Source organism: Crocuta crocuta, unplaced genomic scaffold (assembly GCF_008692635.1).
Source record: "Crocuta crocuta isolate KB4526 unplaced genomic scaffold, BGI_CrCroc_1.0 scaffold334, whole genome shotgun sequence".
NCBI lineage: Eukaryota > Metazoa > Chordata > Mammalia > Carnivora > Hyaenidae > Crocuta > Crocuta crocuta.
The window spans coordinates 2,600,510-2,620,135 of record NW_027533260.1 but is presented as its reverse complement, the minus strand read 5'-3'; the positions used below and the strand labels follow the sequence as shown (position 1 = coordinate 2,620,135).

Here is a 19,626-nt window from a genome sequence, read left to right as displayed (position 1 = left end):
ACCCCTAACCTCCCCACCCCCATTTCCCCATTTCACAACAGCCTCGCGCACTGGCGCGTGACTTCCCCACCTCTGGGCGGGCGTCTGGGACTCCTATCAACTCGGATTGGTCAAGTGCGGGCTCCAAGCCCCGCCTCCCAACACCGCAGATTGGCCGATCGCGCCCCCCTGAACGCCCCACCTCCGAGGGCCCGCGCGCTATAAAAGAAGCCGCCTCGGCCACGGCCTTTCGCAGTGCGCTCGGCGGTCCTGCGGATCTGTCTCTTGCTTCAACAGTGTTTGGACGGAACAGACCCAGGGACGCCCCTACTACCAGCATCCGACCACCCTCCAACCTTTTTTCCAGTCGCAACCTTCGGAGCCATCGTCTTGCCCACCCTCCGCCTTCGGGACCAGCCAACACCCGATTTTCAACTTAACTCATTACCGATCAACCATGACCTCCCAGATTCGTCAGAATTATTCCACCGAGGTGGAGGCCGCCGTCAACCGTCTGGTCAACGTGCATCTGCGGGCCTCCTACACCTACCTCTCTCTGGTGAGGGTCCCCGGGACGCCCCCAGCCCAAGTTTCCCCCAAGTGCGTATCTCTGGCCCTCTGCGCACGCGCTGGCTTTCTTTGTCCCGTCGGGTAGTCGGGGGGCGGAGTCGAGCGCCTGGCCAGCCTTTCTTCCCTCTAACCCGTGTTCGCGCCATCTCTTCCCGCAGGGCTTCTATTTCGACCGTGACGATGTGGCTCTGGAGGGCGTGGGCCACTTCTTCCGCGAGTTGGCTGAGGAGAAGCGGGAGGGCGCTGAGCGTCTCCTGAAGATGCAAAACCAGCGTGGCGGCCGCGCCCTCTTCCAGGACGTGCAGGTAAATAGCGTGCGGGCCGCGGACTACATATCCCAGCAGCCCGTGCGTGCGCTTAGCGGGTTAGGCACCGCGTGGGCTTCTGGGTGATAGCGTTCCTGTTTGTTTGGCTCAAAATGGAGGCGCCCCATGTTTGCCGAAAGACGTAGGTGTCCACACCGCAATGTGGTTTCTTCGCATGGGGAGTTGTAGGAGACTGGGGGTGATAGAGGCGGATCTTAGACGGCTTTGCCACGTATGTACTAGTCCTGAGCCCTCCGTCGTCTGTACAGAAGCCGTCCCAAGATGAGTGGGGTAAAACTCTGGACGCCATGGAAGCCGCCCTGCTTCTGGAGAAGAACTTGAACAAGGACCTTTTGGATCTGCATGCCTTGGGTTCTGCCCGCGGAGACCCCCATGTGAGTACCCCCTCCCCCCCATCCACATGTAATTAGAGGCAGTTTTCCTTTTGGGCCTCGTTTCCCCACCGATCGCACCGTTAATGTGGAAATGCAATATTCTCTCCTCTCCTGCCCCTCAGCTCTGTGACTTCCTGGAGAATCACTTTCTAGATGAGGAGGTGAAACTCCTCAAGAAGATGGGCGACCACCTGACTAATCTCCGCAGGCTCTCCGGCCCCCAGGCTGGGCTGGGCGAGTATCTCTTCGAGAGGCTCACTCTCAAGCACGACTAGAAGCCTCTGGAGCCCCTGGAGCCCGGCAGCCTCTGAGAGGGTCCCTCTGGCATCCCCCCCGGTGCCAGGGCTTGTGCCTAAGTTTCTCCTTGCAGCCACGAGGCAGCTTTTTCACCCTGGAGCCCTCTCCCAAGCCGTGGACCAAATGAAACCAATAAAGCTTTTTGCAGCAACTGGTACTTTTTGGGTGTGTGTTGTGTGTGATGGTGTGGGAAGTGAAGTGGTACCGATGTTCATGAGGCTCCTAGCTGGACTGCCCCGGCAGAGAGAGGTCTTGGCCCCACATCGTTGCTGTTCTGGAAGGCCAGGTCTTCCCCAGGGGGTGGGGCTCAGCCCAGAAATGAGATGTGAAACTTGGGGCTGAATTCTCCAGGCGGGGCTGGAAGAAGCTTGAGGCTTAGCAGGCAGCAGCTGGGTCCAGGCTACAGAACTATGAACTTTGCCCCCCCCCCCCGGTCCCTTCTGTTTCTGGTAGAATCTAAAGAGGAAATGGCTCCTGGACACCTGTTCTGACCTGTTACTTCTCTCCACACGTTGGTGGCCGCTCATGGTTCTGGCACGGGTGGGGGGGTTCCGCGTGGGTCACAAACACCTGGCTAACGGGAAGGATGGTCACATGCATATCCAGTTTTCTATTCCCTAAAATGGGATTGGCTTGGAGATGCACTGTAGAGAAGACCAGAAGTGAAAACATTTTTCCTAAGAATAGAGCCCTTCAGAAGGGCAGTAGGGCTAAAATCCAGAGGCCAGTGCCCTAGGGATACATTCTAAGCTAGTTCTGTTCAATAGAACTTTTTTGCAATGGTGGAAATATTCCATCTGCACTGCCTAATGGGGCAGCCACAGCGCTACTGAGGAATCTGGTTCACTTAAATCTAAATAGTCACAGAAGGCTTTGGGGCTACCCCTTGGGTCTCTCCCCGTGCCCCAGCGACAGTTCCTCTCTGCCACAGAGAACCTCGCCAAATTTTTGCTGCTTGCAAGTCCCAACTGAACAAAGAAGTGCCTTCCCCTGGAATAAAACTAGAATCTAGAACAGCAATTCAAGCCTCTCCGAGGCAGGAAAATGAGACGGGGTGTCAGAGACACAGTAGTGCAGGCAGGGGGAGGGGAAGAGGAGGTAAAGATAGAGAAGCGGGGTGAGGGGAGACAGGAGTCAGGCCCAGTGAGCCCTCACAGCAGACCAAACCTCAGATTCTTAAATATAGATGTATTTTTTTCCAACTCTGGACACACATCAATCACACCTCTTCTGCCCTCCCCTCCCAACTGCAAACCAAGTGCATCAGACACAGCACAGCACACATGAAGGGCCCCTCTCTTTCACCAAAGCTGGGGGCAGGGCACAGCTTAAGGATGGAAGAGCCTCGAGGTAAATATGAAAGTTCTAGAACCTAGTGGGCTCAGTTCTAGACTGGGGAAAGGGACCGGAAAGCAGCACAGTGGTGAGGTTCCAGATTCGGCAGCCGGGACCTAGAACCCAGTGGTTTTTCGGTGGGCCTAGGGTTTGGAGGCTGTGGCAGGGGAAGATGGCCAGTTCCGTCCTCAGCAGAGGGATCCTCTGGAAGGCACCAGAATCTCAAGATACAGGGGAGAGCTCAGACTCTCAAGGAAGGTGGTACAGGGTCTGGTTCAAAAAAGGCCAGAAAGGCATCTAGACCGAGACTGAAGGTTCTCCAGTAGAAATGAGAAGCCAAGTGGTTCTGTACCACCTCCCACTGGCCAAAGTACCAGAAAAAGGAGAGCAGGGGTGGAGGGACCCTCCGGGCAGAGCCAGACACCCCAAGAAGGGCTAGATCGGCGTAAACACGTGAGTGCCCTGGCCTGGAGCCCGAGTTCTGGAGTTGAAATGGAGGACCTTCTGGATTCGGTGAAGTCCCTGAAAGCGCCCCAGCTGTGGAGCTGATGGCCCCATTAGCAGGGGCAACACCCGGTTTCCAGAGCTTGGTGGCCCCCGAGCCACGCCTGAGCACGGCATGTTCTCTGTGCTGGAAAATCAGCCGGCCACAAAGGGCTCAGGAGCCTCCCGCCGCTGCTGTAACACGGACCAGGTTTCCTACCCGCCCCGGGCGCCAAGGCAGGGTGATGGCCGACCCCGGGCCCTCCCGGGAGGCGGCCGAGGCCCAGGCCAGGCCTGGAGGGCTCCAGGGCACAGATTACGCGTTCTGGAACCCAGGAAAGGCACAACAGTCGTGATTCCGGAGTGTGGGGGATTCCAAGGGCGGAGCTGGAAGGGCCGGAGTGCACGGCGGCGGGGGCGGGGCTGTGGACCCCCAAGGAAGGTTCGGGACGTGGAGTGGGGCTTCCCCAACCACCCTTGGACCAGGGAGGCGGGACCGGGCGGGGAGTGTGGGACTCAGTTGCGCTCCTCGCCCAGGGAGCTGGCGGGGCTGAGGGGCTCGCTGGGAGTGCTGACCGAGCTGGAGGGCGCCGTGTCCACCGAGCCGCGCTTGCTCCCGCCCGAGGAAGAGGCGGACGAGGCGCGGCGCGGCCACTCGGGGGCGCGGATGTTGCGCCGGTCCTTGGCGGCCTCCTCTTCCTCGTCGTAGCGCTCCCCGTCTACATCCGGCGGCGCGTCCCGGGGCTCCTCCTCGTCCTCGCTCTGGTGAGGGCTTGAGTGTCGCGACAGCGAGGGCGAGGGCGGCACCGAGGCCGGCCGAGGGTAGCGGTAGCCCTGGGTCTGCGTCACGGGGGTGTGAGCACAAACCCAGAGTGAGCGGGGAATGGGGTGGGGGGGCTGCAGCTTCCCCCAGGGCCTTCACCCTCCAGGAGGGACGTGCACCCACCCCAGCCCTCTAGCTCCAGGCCCATCAGAGAGATCGGGGTCCACTCACCGCGTCAGCCTCGTGGGGCTCATAGGTGAAGTGTTCTGGAAAGGCCTTGGCCAGCGCCATGTGGCGCGCAGACATATAGTACTTAGGGGAAAGAAAGGGAGGGAGGGTCAGCGGAAGGGAACCAGACGCCCCCCACCACACCCCCCGCAGATGGAGAAGGCGGCGAACCCCAGCTACACTCTACGCAGATGAGCGCCTTCTGGCACTTGCCAATCAGCCCCTATGCCAAGCATCCGTCTTTTGGCTGCACTCAGTAGATAGGCAGAGCTGTGACGGGACAGTCTCTGGGCCACACCCCCACGAACGCGGGCGGAGTTCTTAGGCCAGGTACCGCTCTGGCCACCCGCTTATGCGAGTAAGGTAACGCTGGCCAATGAGGGCTACCTGCGAAGGTTGGTTAATTTCTCAAAGGATGAGCAACTGCTTCACGCACGAGACTGCCCCGCCCTGCGCCAGCCTGGGAGGCGGAGACATCAGAGACCGGAAGAAGGGAGTGATACCCGGCCTAGGTATTTCCAGTCCAGGAGGTCTGAGAGGCGCTCCGTGCGGTTTCTCTGGATGATTCGCTGCCGCCGGCTCTGCTGGCAGAAGCTGTAGAGGAAGGAGGTGAGCTGCGAGCAGGAATCATCCAGGCTGCGGAACCGCCGGTCCAGAATGTAGATGCCTGTGGGGCGCCAGGACGGGGCAGGGCTCAGAAATCACACTAAGGAACCCTTCATTCTCCTGGGGACTCTGTGGCACCAGGACCCGTCTCCCTAGCCCGGCGCCCGGGAGCCCATCCCTTCCCCGACCCAGGAGCCAAGTGTCGGCTCTCGGTCTGGTCGCTGACCGTAAGCTGAGGGGTCTGCGATGTGCTCCTCCATGAAGCAGCCGAAGCCGGAGAGGTTGGTGGAGATGCTGGGGATGCCCATAACCGTGCACTCAGCTGCGGGGAGGAGGGAGAAGGGTCCACGTAAGCTTTCCCGTTTTGCACTTTTATTTTTTTTTAATTTTTTTAATGTTTTTTTTTTTTATTTATTTCTAGGAGAGAGAAAGAGAGACAGCGTGAGCAGGGGAGTGTCAGAGAGAGAGGGAGACACAGAATCCAAAGTAGGCTCCAGGCTTTGAGCCAGCTGTCAGCATAGAGCCCGACGCGGGGCTCGAACCCACGAACCGCGAGATCATGACCTAAGCGAAAGTCGGATACTTAACCGACTAAGCCACCCAGGCGCCCCCCCGTTTTGCACTTTTAAACCGCAATAGAAGCCTCAATAGCGGGGGCGCCTGGGTGGCTCAGTCGGTTAAGTGTCCGACTTCAGCTCACATGATCTCACGGTTCGTGGATTCGAGCCCCGCGTCGGGCTCTATGCTGACAGCTGGCTCAAAGCCTGGAGCCTACTTTGGATTCTGTGTCTCCCTCTCTCTCTGACCCTCCCCTGCTCTCTCTCGCTCTCTCTCTCCAGAAATAAATTTAAAAAAAAAAAAAAAAAGCCTCAATAGCGCCATCTACTGACAACGTGAGCAAATCACTGAGCCCACAAAACCAGACAGTGAGTGCATTCAAAGATCATAGTCTGTTCCTCAGAAGGGAAGCTAAGAGGCTCAGAAAAGGGAATCACTTGTCCCAAGGCTTCAGAATAAGGAATCTAAAGTTAAGGTGACAGGATGCTAAATTATTAAGTACGTACTCAGTGCCAACGTCTACCATTTTACTCAATCCTCACAACCTGTAAGATATTCTTGTACCAGACATAGTTTTGACAGGAGACAAGAAAAAGTCTCTCATTCCTGCCTCATTTCATACCCTTAACAAGCCTGAGAAGTGGTTCAAGTAGTTTATTATAATTCTCATGTAGAGCCACCTGGGTGGCTCAATCGGTTGAGTGTCCAACTTCGACTCAGGTCATGATCTTGCATTCCTGGGTTCAAGGCCCGCATCCAGCTCTGTGCTGACAGCTCAGAGCCTGCAGCCTCCAGATTCTGTGTGTTTCTCTCTTTGTCTCTCCCCCACTTGCACTCTGTCTCTCCCTCTCTCAAAAATATGCATTAAAAATTTAAAAAAAAAAATTCTCACGTAAGTGTTCCTAAAAACCTCTCTAACCTGCAAATGCAGGCAGCAACTATAACAGGGCTTAATGAGAAAAACAGGGTTGGGGCCAAGCGCACAAGACCTATGCACTGTAACCATGACCGAAATGAAACTGGAAAAATCATTACCCTAATTACTATGCAAGCACAGTTTACAAAGATGTTAAATTGCTCATAAATTAAGAAGTCCTAGGGGCACCTGGGTGGCTTAGTCGGTTAAGCGTCCGACTTTCGCTTAGGTCATGATCTCACGGTTCATGGGTTCGAGCCCCGCGTCAGGCTCTGTGCTGACTGCCAGCTCAGAGCCTGGAGCCTGTTTCAGTCTGTGACTCCCTCTCTCTCTGACCCTCCCCTGCTCACGCTGTCTCTCTCTCTCCTAGAAATAAATAAAACATTAAAAAAAAACAAAAACAAAACAAAAAAATAAGTAAATAAATAAATAAAAAAAGAAAAGAAATACTACAGCAAATGTGATATTTGCTTAGCCTCAAAAGCATGAAGGTATCTTGACTGAAAAGAGTGTGAGAAGTGTTGAGTTTGGGGCCACAGCAAAATGTCCCCAAATGAGGGAGAGCTGCAAATAAGCCCCAACTTGGAGCCTGTGTCTAAAAGGAGCCAATGCAGGGGCACCTGGGGGGCTCAGTTGGTTAAGCATCCAACTCTTGGTTTCAGCTCAGCTCATGATCTCACAGTTTTGTGAGTTCGAGTCCCACATCGAATCCCCATTTGGGATTCTCCCTCTCTCTCTGCCCCTCCCATGCTCATGCTGTCTCTCTCTCTCTCAAAATAATTAAATGTAAAAAAAAAATAATAATAAAGGGAGCCAGCGCCTTCGTAAAAGAGGAAGGTGGAGCGAATGGGCACTGGGGACACCTCGGAGAGACTTGCCCACATTCAGTCGTGTGAGTGAGCTATGCATTCAGCTGTGGATATCTGGGGGGTCAAACATCAGCAGATTGGGGGAAATCGCGTGTGACCTGTGACATCAGCCCTCTAGTCACACATCACCTGAGCTACTGTGTCACAAAAAAACATGCTGTAGGCCAACAGACTGTTGCCATTGTCCCTGTTTGGCAAAGGAGAGCTGGGGGCACAGAGCAGGCAAGCGCCTTGCCCCATCTGATTAGGAGCCGACCACCATGCTGCACTCACCCGGCGTGTAGCCCCAAGGCTCATAGTAGGAGGGGAAGACCCCAAGGTGGCAGCCACGGACAAATTCCTCATAATCCACGGGGAGCAGGGGGCTCGTGGAGGAGAGGAACTCTGGGTGGAAAATCACCTAGCAGTGAAAAAGAAGAGCTCAGCCCAAACTCCCTGGGATCTCAGAGGCACCCAGAGAGGGTGAAGCGCTTGTCTAAAGTCGCACAGGTCAGCGGTAGGACAAAGCATTGAATCCAAGTCTGTCCGCTTAACGTGCTGAGGTCTTAATAAACCAGGGGATGTGAGGCCCAGCTCCCCCTACCTCCACCCCACCCCACCATGCTTAACCCGGCCTGGCCACTGCCCTCACCTTGACCCTGTCAGCACTACTATTGAAGAGCCCAATTCGGCGGATGGTGGTCAGGATAGGATCCGAGGAGTCATCCAGCATATTGTGGGTGCACACAGGGGGGAAAGATTGTCGCTGTAGGGGCCACAAGAGGGATGGGGGTCAGAGAAGGGACAGAGGGCTCCCTTTTCCCTGTGATCCATGCTGACCCAGGGGGAGACCGCAATTCCCACCAGGTTGTGGGGCCACAAGCCCAAGAGATTAGGAGTTATAAATACTCAGGGACGCCTCGGTTGGCTCAGTCGGTTAAGCATCTGACTTTGGCTCAGGTCATGATCTCACAGTTCGTGGGTTTGAGCTCTACATCAGGCTCTGTGCTGACATCCCAGAGCCTGGAGCCTGTTTCAGATTCTGTGTCTCCGTCTCTCTCTGTCCCTCCTCTGCTCACCCTCTGTCTCTCTGTCTCTCTCAAAAATAAATCAACATTAAAAAAAACAAAAAAACACGCCACCATGAGCTGAAAAGAGACTACAATTCCCATGTGTCTTTGAGGCAAAGCCAGCATTAACCTGCCTTCCTGACTGCAGGGCGTTGTAGTTATTTGGTTCTGTACTCTTGGCCCCGTCATCAAAGAAACCTAAAGGAAGTAAAATTCCCCCAAGTCAATGGGGTAGAGACTTTGCCAATATGGCAGCAAGCTTCAGGGGCTGCTGGAAGTTGTAGTTTTCTTATGAAAAGTATGAAAAGCCTGGCTTGCTTTCCAAGTTCCCTTTACTCTCCATCCTTGAATTCCCTCCACCTCCACGCCCAACCGAGGCCCCGAGAAACCACAATTCCCAAGAGTCACTGGAGGAGGCGAGAGCTAGGAAATCCCACGGGGTGCTGGGATATGTAGTTATTTGTAACTTCTATTCATTTAAAGTTCTACTCGCCTTCAGTCAGCTCCAGGGGCCCAAGAAACTACAACTCCAGCAGCCCCATGGCAATGCATACACATCCACAGTGAACCTGACTGCTTAAGGAACTATTAGAAATTGTAATTTAGGGGCACAAGGTGGCGCAGTCAGTTAAGCATCTCTTTGTTTTGGCTCAGGTCCTGATCTCACGGTTTCTGGGTTTGAGCCCCAAGTCAGGCTCCGTGCTGGAAGCGCAGGGCCAGCTTGGGATTCTCTTTCTTTGTCCCTCCCTTATACTCTCTCTCTCAAAATAAATAAATAAACCTAAAAAAAAAAAAGAAAGAAAGAAAAATTGTAATTTGGCCCAAAGTGCATCACACCTTATTTGTGCAGCTTATCTATCTAGATTTCCATTCCCCAGGAAGTGGCTCGCCCACTCTGACCACAGGTACCAAAGATTTCTGACTCCTGAGAAGAACTCTCCCTGCCAGGAGCCTCAGGGACAGGGGAGGCATGCTGAAACAGTGGCTGCTGGAAGTTGTAGTTCTCTCTCTCTCTCTCTCTCTCTCTCTTTTTTACTGCTGTGTCCTTCTAAGGTTTCCCATCTAGCTAGTTCCATTGACTTCAGTAATCTAAAGAGGCTACAACTCCCAGGAATGTTTGGGGACTAAGGCACACAGCCTGTGGGATAAGAAAAACAGCAGTTACTGAGAGTTTTCAATGCTCTTCTGGTAACAGCTAATGTTTTAGCTAAAACCTTCTGGCCCTAAAGAGTATGAAGCTAGTCTGCAGCAAGACCCAGGGACAATGGGGACTTGTAATTCTTCTGTGGGCTGTGTTGACCTCCTAAAGTTCTCTTTCATCTTTTGTGCACTGACCCCAGGGGCTCAATGAAATTACAACTCCAAAAACAAAACAAACAAACAAACAAAAAAATACAACTCCTAGCATCCCCCGAAGCAGAATAAGCCACTGGGGGGCGCCCGGGTGGCTCAGTTGGTTAAAGCACCTGACCTTAGCTCAGGTCAGGATCTTGCAACTGGTGGCTTCAAGCCCGGCATCAGGCTCTGTGCTGACAGCTCAGAGCCTGGAGCCTGCTTTGGATTCTGTACCTCCCTCTCTCTCTGCCCCTCCCCTGCACACACTCTATCTCTCTGTCTCTCTCTCTCCTTCCCTTGAAAATAAATAAACCTTCAAAAAATAAATTGATTCCCTGATAAGGGCTGCTGGTAAAGCTGAGCTTCCAGCAATCTCTGGGGTCAGCACTAACACGGCAAGCTGCCCCTGGGGCTGCCTGGCGTCACCCTGTCTCTGTTCAGGGGCCCAGACCATACCTGCGTGGCAAAGATGGCTCTCTTCATCATAGTGAAGTCTTCCTTGTCCAGCATCTTGTTCATGTCCGGGAGGCTCCCCCTGCAAGGAGACCAAGGTATGCCTCTGGGAATGGTGATCAGAGGAGTCAGGGCCCAGGAGGATGCAGGGCCGGGGGCGGGACACTCACACCAGCAAGGACTCGTAAAGCTTCCTTCCGAACTTCTCCTTCACTGTGTTGGCCGTATCCCTAGAAGGGGAAGAGGCAGAGCATCACATAGACGCCACCTGCCATTTATTGTCAGCTGTTAGACTGAGATCTGAGCAGAGAGGCCCTGGGGGTTTTGAGCTGGAGCATGGGGACCTGGGAAACAGGCCTCGGAAGGCTCGAATCCCCTGTGCCTTGCATCAGCTGTGTGGCCAGGGACAGGTGGCCTTCCCTCTCTGACTTCGGTGACTCATTTGTCAGACGGGGATAAAAATAGAACCAACCTCAGAGGTTTGCAGGGAAAACTTGATGAAGTCATGACAAACAGTGCACAGTGCCTGGCACACAGCGAGCCTTCCAGAAATGTCAGCTATTATTAGGACTTGCACTAGTCCTGACGGCGGCCATGCTAAGCCCCGTGTTATAAAAAGGGAAAATGATGTTCGGAGAGAGGAAATTTTATGTGCACAAGCGAACTAGCACAGGGACACCCCGCGGCCTCAATGACATTCTTCTAATCCTCATCCTCTCATAGCTCTGGCCTCATTTTCTACCCCATCTCCCTAAAGCGCCCTACGCTAGCCGCACTGGTGTCCCTGTGTTTTCTCAAATACACCTCAGGGCCTTTGCATCTGCTGTTCCTCCTCTGCCTGAAATGCTATTCCCCAGATACACACAGGGCTCCCTCCCTCATTTCTTCTACTGGTCTCCATCCAATGGCAACTTTCTCAGCATGGCCTGTCCTGACCATTCCGTGTCCCATCTCACATTCCAGTCCTGCTTTATTTTCTCGCCAGAGCACTTTCTTTTTGTTATTGTTTTAAAGATTTTATTTTTGGGGGGCGCCTGGGTGGCTCAGTCGGTTAAGCGTCTGACTTCAGCTCAGGTCATGATCTCACGGTTCGTGGGTTCGAGCCCCGTGTCAGGCTCTATGCTGACAGCCAGCTCAGAGCCCGGAGCCTGTTTCAGATTCTGTGTCTCCCTCTCTCTCTGACCCTCCCCTGCCCACGCTGCCTCTCTCTCTCTCAGAAATAAATTTTTAAAAAAAATTTTTTTTAAGTTGAAAAAAATTTTCAAGTGGTAATCTCTATCTATGCCCAACATGGTACTCGAACTTACAACCCCATGACCAAGAGCCACATGCTCTCCCAAGTGAGCCAGCCAGGCACCCTAGAGCACTTTCTATAGAACTTTCTAGAATGTGAGCTCGGCGAGGGCAGGGATTCTATGGTCCTCATTCACAGCTACGTCCCCAGGGCCTGGAACAGTGCCTGGTCCGCGGTAGGTGCTCAGTGAACATCTGATGGCTAATGAATGGCTTTTGTGGATGAGGGAATGATCACAAAGCCACCAAGGGTCAGTGGCCCAAGTGGGACCTCGCCAGTTTGAGGTCAGGGCCCTGGTGGTGCGATCGCACTTGTCCTGCCTGAGACTCCTTACTGCCCGAGCTGGAGGCATCTTAAGCAAGTGACTTCACTAGGAATTTCTGGGGGGCAAACTGCTCGTGTTCCAGGGGTAACAACACCGAGCCTCCCAAAGCCCTGGCTCGGAGTGGGAACGGCAGGGATCTGGGGCCAAGGGCTGCTGACCAAAGCTGCTTGCGCACAGCCTGGCCTTTGAGGGTTTCCACGTTGAAATTGTTGGTCCGAGCCGGCATGATGAAGAAGGCGACCACCGTCTGCTCGCTGCCGTTCACCTGGACAGAGGAAGAGGCGTGGGGTGGGGGGAGGGGGTCAGGATCACCTGGGAGAAGGCTGAAGCCACCTCCCCTTTTCCACCCATCAAGACCACTATGGCCCAGCTGTGCTCCTTCCCGCCAAGGAGAATTAGATTTACCATCCGCACTGGGACTCCCGTCTTTCTGGGTTTCTATGTTTTCCCTTCACAACCCCCCCCACCCCACATTATGTGCTGATTTTCTCTTCCTCTTTTTGTCTTCTCAAAGCCCAGGCCTTACTCTGAGCAGATAGTTGAGCCGGGCCAAGGCCTCTAGGAAGACATCAGCCCCCTTGTTAGAGAACTCGTAGCGGCCGGCGATAAAGAAATACAAGGTCTTGTCCAAGTTGAAGTCCAGGTGCCTAAAAAAGCCACAAGGCATGGGTGAGGCCAAGGGTGAGGACCTGCTATCCCTGGCCTTGAAACTACAAACCCCAGAAGCTACAGGGGCAAAGAGCATCTTAGGCAGTGCAGAGGCATCGTGGGGGCTCCTGGGAATTGAAGTTCTTTTCTCCTTAGACTGGGATCAATACGTCAATACTCCGCCATTGTTCTGGCGCTCAGGAATGTGAGAGGCTGGGCCCTCGGTTGTCCCATCTCTTAGACTCATGCACTGGGTTCCTAGCCCCCTCCTCTCTTAAGACCTACGTATCTGGTCCACGTACCCATAAAAATGGCCCCGCACAAACTCCTGGATTCGAGCCTTGCTCTGAGCATGGAGGTTCTGGAACTCATGCATAGCAGAAAACTTCTTCACATTCAGTCCATTGGGGGTCACGATATCTGGGATTTGGGGGGAGAAAGTCCATGTTTCATATCTTCATTTGTTCATACTAATCCGTGTGGTTGAATGAATAAACAAAGGAAAGACTCCTTTCCTTTCACAATCCCTTGGTTATAGAAGTTCCTCAAGGAGCTCCCTTGGTGACCCAGCTACCCTGCCACTCAGATGCTTTCTTGCCCAAAGTCACTTGCTTATGTTCACAAGCACAACTACAACTCCCAGCAGCCTCTGCAAATGGCTAACCACACAGAGAGATGATCTACCTTGGGGCCTATGGGAGTTGTAGTTATTTTGTTTCCCCTATCACACCCTGCACTGGGAAGATTTAAACATCCACATCCTGCTTCTCCCAGAATTCACCCTCAACCTTCAAGCCTCTTTGAGGGTCCCAACTATTTCCTATCGTCCTACAAATTAAAACACATCAACGAAACATTATAACCACCATCAGCTCCAGAAGGAGAAAGAGCTGGCTAGCCAAAGGCCTCCTGGGAATTGTAGTTCTCACAATACACCCATTGAGAATGGGTGCTATAACCCAAAAAGAATAACTGATTCCAGGGGTGCCTGGGTGGCTCAGTCAGTTAAGCATCCAACTTGGTTTTGGCTCAGGTCATGATCTCACGGTTCGGGGGATCAAGCCCCGCCTTGGGCTCTACGCTGACCGTGCAGAGCCTACCTGGGGTTCTCTCTCTCCGTCCCTCCCCCTGCTTGCACTCTCTCTCTCTTAAAATAAATAAACTTAAAAAAAAAAAGAATAACTGATTCCAACACCGATCTTCTCAAAACCAAAACCCAGTGAAACTCCATTCCCTTTCCGAAGACCAATAACTACATTACCCAAGAAGATAACTTTATCATTTTGAAATGACTGTCAAAGGAACTATACTTCCCATCAGCCTCTTGAGTGTATAACCAAGTAGCTTCCTATTCAAGCCGTCAACTTAGGGCCTTCTGGGGGTGTACAGCCTTCCCTGTCTACAGTTACAAAAAGCGGTATATGCCTTAGCACAGACTGCCTCATTCATGTCTAGGGACCCCAGCTTATTCCCTACCTGGTGTCCTCTTGAGCAGGTGTTGAGCCTCGATGGCAGTAATCTGGGACACGGTAGTAAAGACGTGAGCGCAGTGGGCCGCTGCCCGCTCCATGCAGTAGCGGTGATAGATTTGCCTCTCCCCTGCTTCCTTGTCCACGTTGAACTGGGTGGGAAGGGAGGGCACTCAGGTTAGAAGAATTAGGGAGAAGACTCTGGAGGTCCAGACTCCAGGGTCCCGGAGGTGGTTGGGGTTGGAAGCTGAACTCCTTTGTCTAAGGGAGGAAGGGGTTGAGGACTTGGACCCCTGGGTCATGGGAGAAAAGGAAGCTTGTGATGCCCCTGGGCTTCCCGGGCAGCTTTGGGCGGTCCCGAACCACTCGCAGCCCCCATCTGCCACGTTCCGGGCTCACATTCTCCAGATTGTTGTAGAAGTCCACGGCACCGGCACACAGGTATCGTCCCAGGAGTGTGGCGTGGGTGGTGAAGATTGTAGCCACGGGCAGCCGCCGGGCCCGGCACAGGCAGAGGCCAATGCCCGCCAGCCACTCGTGGAAGTGTGCCACCACATGTGGCTTCTCCTCACTCTGGGCCAGGAACTGTGGGGCAACAGCAACAGGGTCACCGAGTCTCCGTGTGTGTCGTGCAGACAACCGACAGTCCCCAAGGTGGACAGGGAAGCAGGGGAGAGCTAAGTCTATCACCATTCTCGCACAGAGTGGGTGGCAGCCTGCTGCAATTCCTCTGGAACAAGTAACTGTAAACCTTTGATGCAGCCATACCAGTGACCCCAGCCCTCAAAGCTGATGGGAGCGGGGGACGGGGGAGAGGTTGGCCAACCTTCTAAGTCCCAGCAGGGCTGTAAAAGGAAAGTCTGAAGTTTCAGTGTCCCCAGGTCCTGGACGTAATTCCTGGAGACTCTTTTATCTCAATCAAGAGTGGAGGGGCACCCAGTACGGACTCAAGGACTACAACTCCCAGAATGCCCTAGGACTTGCCAATTCATAAACTGGTTTCCCTGGGGCAGGAGAAGTGAAGTTTCTTCAGCCTTTTAAAGCCTAAAAGGGGGTCAGAACCAGGGTTCCTGGTTCTCCTATAGGCTGGAGCCCCCCAAACATCCAGGGCCCCATCTGAGAGCTAAGTCCAGCCACTATCAGACTACAGAACTACAACTCCCAGAACGCCCTGGTGCAAGCCCTCTAGCCAGGCCTGCACCCCCAAAAGCTAATGGTTCAAAATTTCTATACCGAGGAGATTAGAGTGAATGACGCTGGGGTTGGGAGTTTGAGCTTCTGAGGAAAAAAAGAGTCTGGGGCCCTGGGTGTCCATGTTCCCAAAGGTCAGAGCTAATGCTGGGAAAAGGACCGACAATTCCCAGAATGCCCTGGGAGAAGCCAGCCACCCCCAGGGTCCCACTCAGCCACCTCCTCCCACCCTGCCCCCTCTGGCAGGGACTAATGGCCATTGTAGGTTGGGGTCCGGGTCAGGAGTGACATGGGGACCGGCGTGGGGCCTACCTCACCCAGGAACCAGGTGGTGAGGAAGCCAAAAAGGACAGCGTCGTTGGCCTCGCGGTCATACCAGGGCACCCCGATGTTGCACGTGTCCCAGAGCTCCCCCTTCCAGCGCTCCAGGGCCCAGGCTGAGGCCCCCACGTCCAGGAGCACCACCAGGGGGCCCCCCTCGATCAGCCAGCGTCCGAAATACACCTGGGGGACCCACAGGAAGGCTCAGGCCTTTGGCCACACCTCTCTGGGCTCAGCATCGGCGGGGCTTACCTCTGCTAATTTCTCCCCCGCTGCCTTATTTCTCTACGTGCTGCTGGTTGTTCCCACCACAATCTTTGTCCATCTCTGTTACATTTTCCCTGTCCCTTGCTTCCTTTCTATAACCACCGCCATCGTTCCCCACCCACTGCCTCCTTTCTCTTACCTATAAGCATGCATGTCACACGGTCCTGACTCTGTGCCCTCCACTGCCTTGTTTCTCCACCGTTAGCCCTTCTCCAACGTCCTGCCTCATTTCTGTGTCTGCTGCCACTTCTGTCGCACCGACCCTCGTGTTACCGTCTGCCGTTATTCCTTCCCCTGGCTGCTGCTTTCACTGTTCCCATTGCCACATTCTTCCACCCCCGCTGCCTTGCTTCTGACCCTCTCACTATAAATTTGTCACCTGCTGCCTCCTTCCTCTGCCCTCAGGCCCATTTTTGGACTCTGCAGCCACCTTTCTAACACTGGCCATCTTTCTACCCCCAGGGGCTGTATTTTTCGACCCACTGGCGTGTTTCTAAACCTTGCTGCCACATTTCTTCCTGCTGCTGCCACATTTCTCCCGGTGGCTGCTTTCCTCCTGAGATGATGGCCTAGGTCCTGGGCCGGCTGCCAGAGCCCTGTGCAGGCGGCAAGCAGTCGTGCGTCTTCCTGACCTGGCTTTTCCCAGCCTGGGGAGCCTGACTTTGGAGCCCCTCCCCCTCCCAGCTGTTGTCTGCCCTTTTGCTGGGGGGGGCTATTCTTAGGCCCCCAGCACGTGGGGAGCAGCTGCCATGGGGGAGGGCTGGGCTGTCCCTAGGGTTCCTTAGGGACACGGTCCCCCAGCCTCACTGGACTCCAGACCCCACCCCAAACCAGAGGCTGTGAATGAATGAAGGGACCACTATACTCTTCCCTCCCAGACCCCAACCAGTCTGTCCTTCCACCCTGCGACATCATGGCCTTTCCCGTGGGAGGCGGCCACCTCTCTGTGCTCATCCTTCAGTCCTCATCCGGGGCTCTGGGACTCTCCCTTCCTATCTTTAAGTCCTGGCTCTGCTCCTCTGAGACTCTGCCCCCTGGGTCTGCCTGCTGGTCTCTCTTCTCTGAATCGGTACTCTATCTTCCTCTCCCTTCTAGGTCCTTCGCCTGGAAACATCAGGCTGCCTCTCTACTCCAGTAGCCCCTAGGGCTATCACCACATTTTGGAACACTCAACTCAATCTCTCTCCATCCATCTCGCTCCCTTGGTCAGCCTGTCCACCTCACTGCAAGCCTGGCTGTTCATAATAATAATGATGACGATGATCGTGATCACAAAACCTCACACACAGTCCTAACTGATGCCAGGAACAGGGCTGAAGACTTTATTAACCATTGCATCCTCCCCCCCACAAAACGAATAAGTTAGATGCTATTAGCAGGCTTATTAGCCAAGATCACACAGGCAGGAAGTGGAGAAGGTGACTTTGAACTTCAGGCTCCAGAACCTCCACTCTGGCACTCCTGCCTCCCCCCGAGCCCGCCTCTCCCAGGTTCCACCTGGCTGGCTGTCTTTCTGTCTAGCTCTTATTCTCCCTGTGGGTCTGAAGATCTTGGCCCCTGGGAACCATCTCTCAATCTGTCTTGTGTACCTGCTGTCAGTCTGTCCATCCGCCAATGTCTTACAGCTTGGGGTTCACCCACCTGCTTCATGGGGTCCTGGGTCTGTCTGAGTGTCTGTTACTCTTACCTCCTCTGTGTCTGCCTGGGAAAGTACTGGGTCATCCCGTGTTTCTGTCCATGCCTCCCTCCCCCTGTGGGCCCCCTCCCTCCCCCCCTCCCGTCTCCATCTGCTGCTCCCGCCCTGATTCTGGGCACCCGCCTCCCTACCCTCGGCCAGGCCATGTCCCACCTTGCAGCCCTTGCTGTTCATGGAGTCCAGCGTCCTCTTCAGGGCCGGGGTTGGGGGCTCGAGCAGCTCCACCTGGGTCCTCACGCCCTGCTCCGTGTACGGTCCCACCAGGTAGTAGTTGTCGCCCCATTCATCCCCTGTCACTTTCGCCTTCGTCTGCAGCACCGTGTAGATGCCGCCCACTGTGGGCCCAAGTGCATGAGGGCAGGCCCCAGCCGAGGTCCACGGGTCTGGGATCTGGGGCAGGGAAGGGGGCCACGGGAGGTACTGGGGCCCTGGACCTCCGGCTTAGAGGGAGGAGGGGGCTGAGAGCCCATCCTTTTGAGTCAGAGGGAGAGTGGGACAGAAGTTCAAGGGGAGCCCTCCTGGGTGTAAGGGAGAACGGGGCTGGGGTTGGGACTCAGAGGGAGAAAGGGGCCCAGGCTAAACCTCTGCGTCTGAGACACGAAAGGGCTGGGGACCCGGGCTCCTGGGTCCGAGGGAATTAGGAGCCGGGGTCCCAAGGATGACAGAAGCTGGCAAGGAGCAGCAGAACTCAGGTCCCCAAGTTCCCAGTTTCTGGGAGCTGAGTTTAAATTCTCAGTCAGGTTCTAGGTCACGATAGGGGCGAATCTCTCTCCATGGCCTGATTCAGCTTCCCACAGTTGCCCAAGAGAAGCCTGAATTATCATTCCTTGCTCCCAGGGACTCTGCTGACCTGTCCCCCAGTTTTCTCTCCCCAACTGAGAACGCACATGCAGGGCCCGGCTCTTCCCGTGACTCCACTCCAGACCCAGAAGTCTGGGCTCTCAGCCTCCTTACCTACTGGAGCCTGGGCCCTGGTGATGCATGGCTCCCAGTTCCCGGGCTGCCTGCCATGGTCTAAGACTCAGCCCCATTCTCTCCCAAGACTCAGCAAAGCAAACCCCCGGCTCCCTCCAACCCCAGCGGGTTTTCCAAACCCAGAACTTTAAGACCTTCAGAGCCTGGGACACAGAAATCTAGGCCCCCAGCCACTCCCATCCTGGGCCCAGCCCCTGACCAACTTAGGACTTCCCAGCCGTCCCTCATTCCAGTACGCATGTGTCTGAGGCCGCAGGCTCCAGTACTCCCAGAAACACATAGCTCACACCCTCGCTTCCTTCAGTCTAGGCATTCGGACCAACTCTCTCCCACCCTAAGATCTAAGAATTAGAGTCGGCCGCCCTTCCCGTCTTTACTTTCAAGTGGCCAGCCCCCAAATTCTGCCACCACGACTCATGCATCCTATCCTATGTCCCCGTTGGCTCTCTCCCAGATCCGGAGTTATATCCCCAGACTCTTCCCACAGGGCCACAGGTCTGACACCCAGCCACTTCCCGGTTTTGTGCTCGAAAGTGCCACCCCCCATCTCCTTCCCAGTTCAGGACTCAAGTCTCTGGTCTCTGGGAAACCTCCCTCGAGGACCTAGGAATCGCTCCTTTTAGCGCCCTCTTCTCTAGGACCCAGTAATTGGACTTCCAGCCTCCTTTCATCTTAACGGTCAGACGCCCCATCCCCACCCCGCCAGGGTCCAGGAGACATACCCCGGCCCCTCCCCAAGGACACAGGAGTCATAGGCTCCTTGCCCAGAATTCAAGAGTATCATGCCATGTAGCTCCGTCCTCCAGGACTCGAGAGTTCCGGCCCCCATCCCCGACTGCCCTCCTGGTGCAGGACCCATCGCCTGGCGTGCTCACCCTTGTTAGCCACCTCCCAGGCCACCTCGAAGAGCACTGTGTTCTCCAGGTCGAATTCATCCTCCCAGTCCTCCAGTCCTGGCAGGGAGGACATGGACAAAGTGCGGTTTAGAGGCATGGCCGACGCGTGAAGGGGGCTCCAGGGTCCACAGGTGGGGGCTCCAGAGATGTCCGGGAAATGCAAAGGGCAGGGCGCGGGGCCAGGTAGCTGGTGCCCGACGGGAAGCTTGCAACGCCCTCGGCTTCCTATTGCACGACCGCACCCCCGCCCCAGAGCGCTGGGCTCTAGGCTGGAGGCGGCCGCAGCGTCACTGAGGCCGCCGGGGCCCCTGCAGTGAAATCTTGCGGCCGCCAGGGGTCGGGGCCCGCCCCCGGGCCGGAGCCATTGGTCCGTGCCCGGGGGAGGGGGCTCCCGCGTCTCCTC

General features: G+C 55.1%; 2 protein-coding genes across 2 annotated transcripts; one reads left to right on the top strand and one right to left on the bottom strand.

The window, feature by feature from the left end:
• The first annotated feature begins 211 nt into the window (after positions 1–211).
• Positions 212–1,703, top strand: FTL (ferritin light chain). The gene is made up of 4 exons (XM_077747374.1): positions 212–538; positions 708–854; positions 1,124–1,249; positions 1,372–1,703. The coding sequence occupies exons 1-4, from the start codon at positions 437–439 to the stop codon at positions 1,522–1,524; spliced, it is 528 nt and encodes a 175-aa protein (XP_077603500.1). The 5' UTR covers positions 212–436; the 3' UTR covers positions 1,525–1,703.
• A 1,016-nt stretch (positions 1,704–2,719) lies between these two features.
• Positions 2,720–19,500, bottom strand: GYS1 (glycogen synthase 1). The gene is made up of 16 exons (XM_077747113.1): positions 19,203–19,500; positions 17,506–17,687; positions 15,381–15,572; positions 14,277–14,462; positions 13,885–14,029; positions 12,711–12,828; positions 12,287–12,407; positions 11,919–12,025; positions 10,312–10,371; positions 10,145–10,223; positions 7,936–8,049; positions 7,578–7,704; positions 5,188–5,283; positions 4,859–5,022; positions 4,359–4,439; positions 2,720–4,204 (listed from the first exon to the last, which is right to left on the bottom strand). Exons 1-16 carry the CDS (start codon positions 19,318–19,320, stop codon positions 3,881–3,883), a joined length of 2,214 nt encoding a protein of 737 aa, XP_077603239.1. The 5' UTR covers positions 19,321–19,500; the 3' UTR covers positions 2,720–3,880.
• Positions 19,501–19,626: the final 126 nt, after the last annotated feature.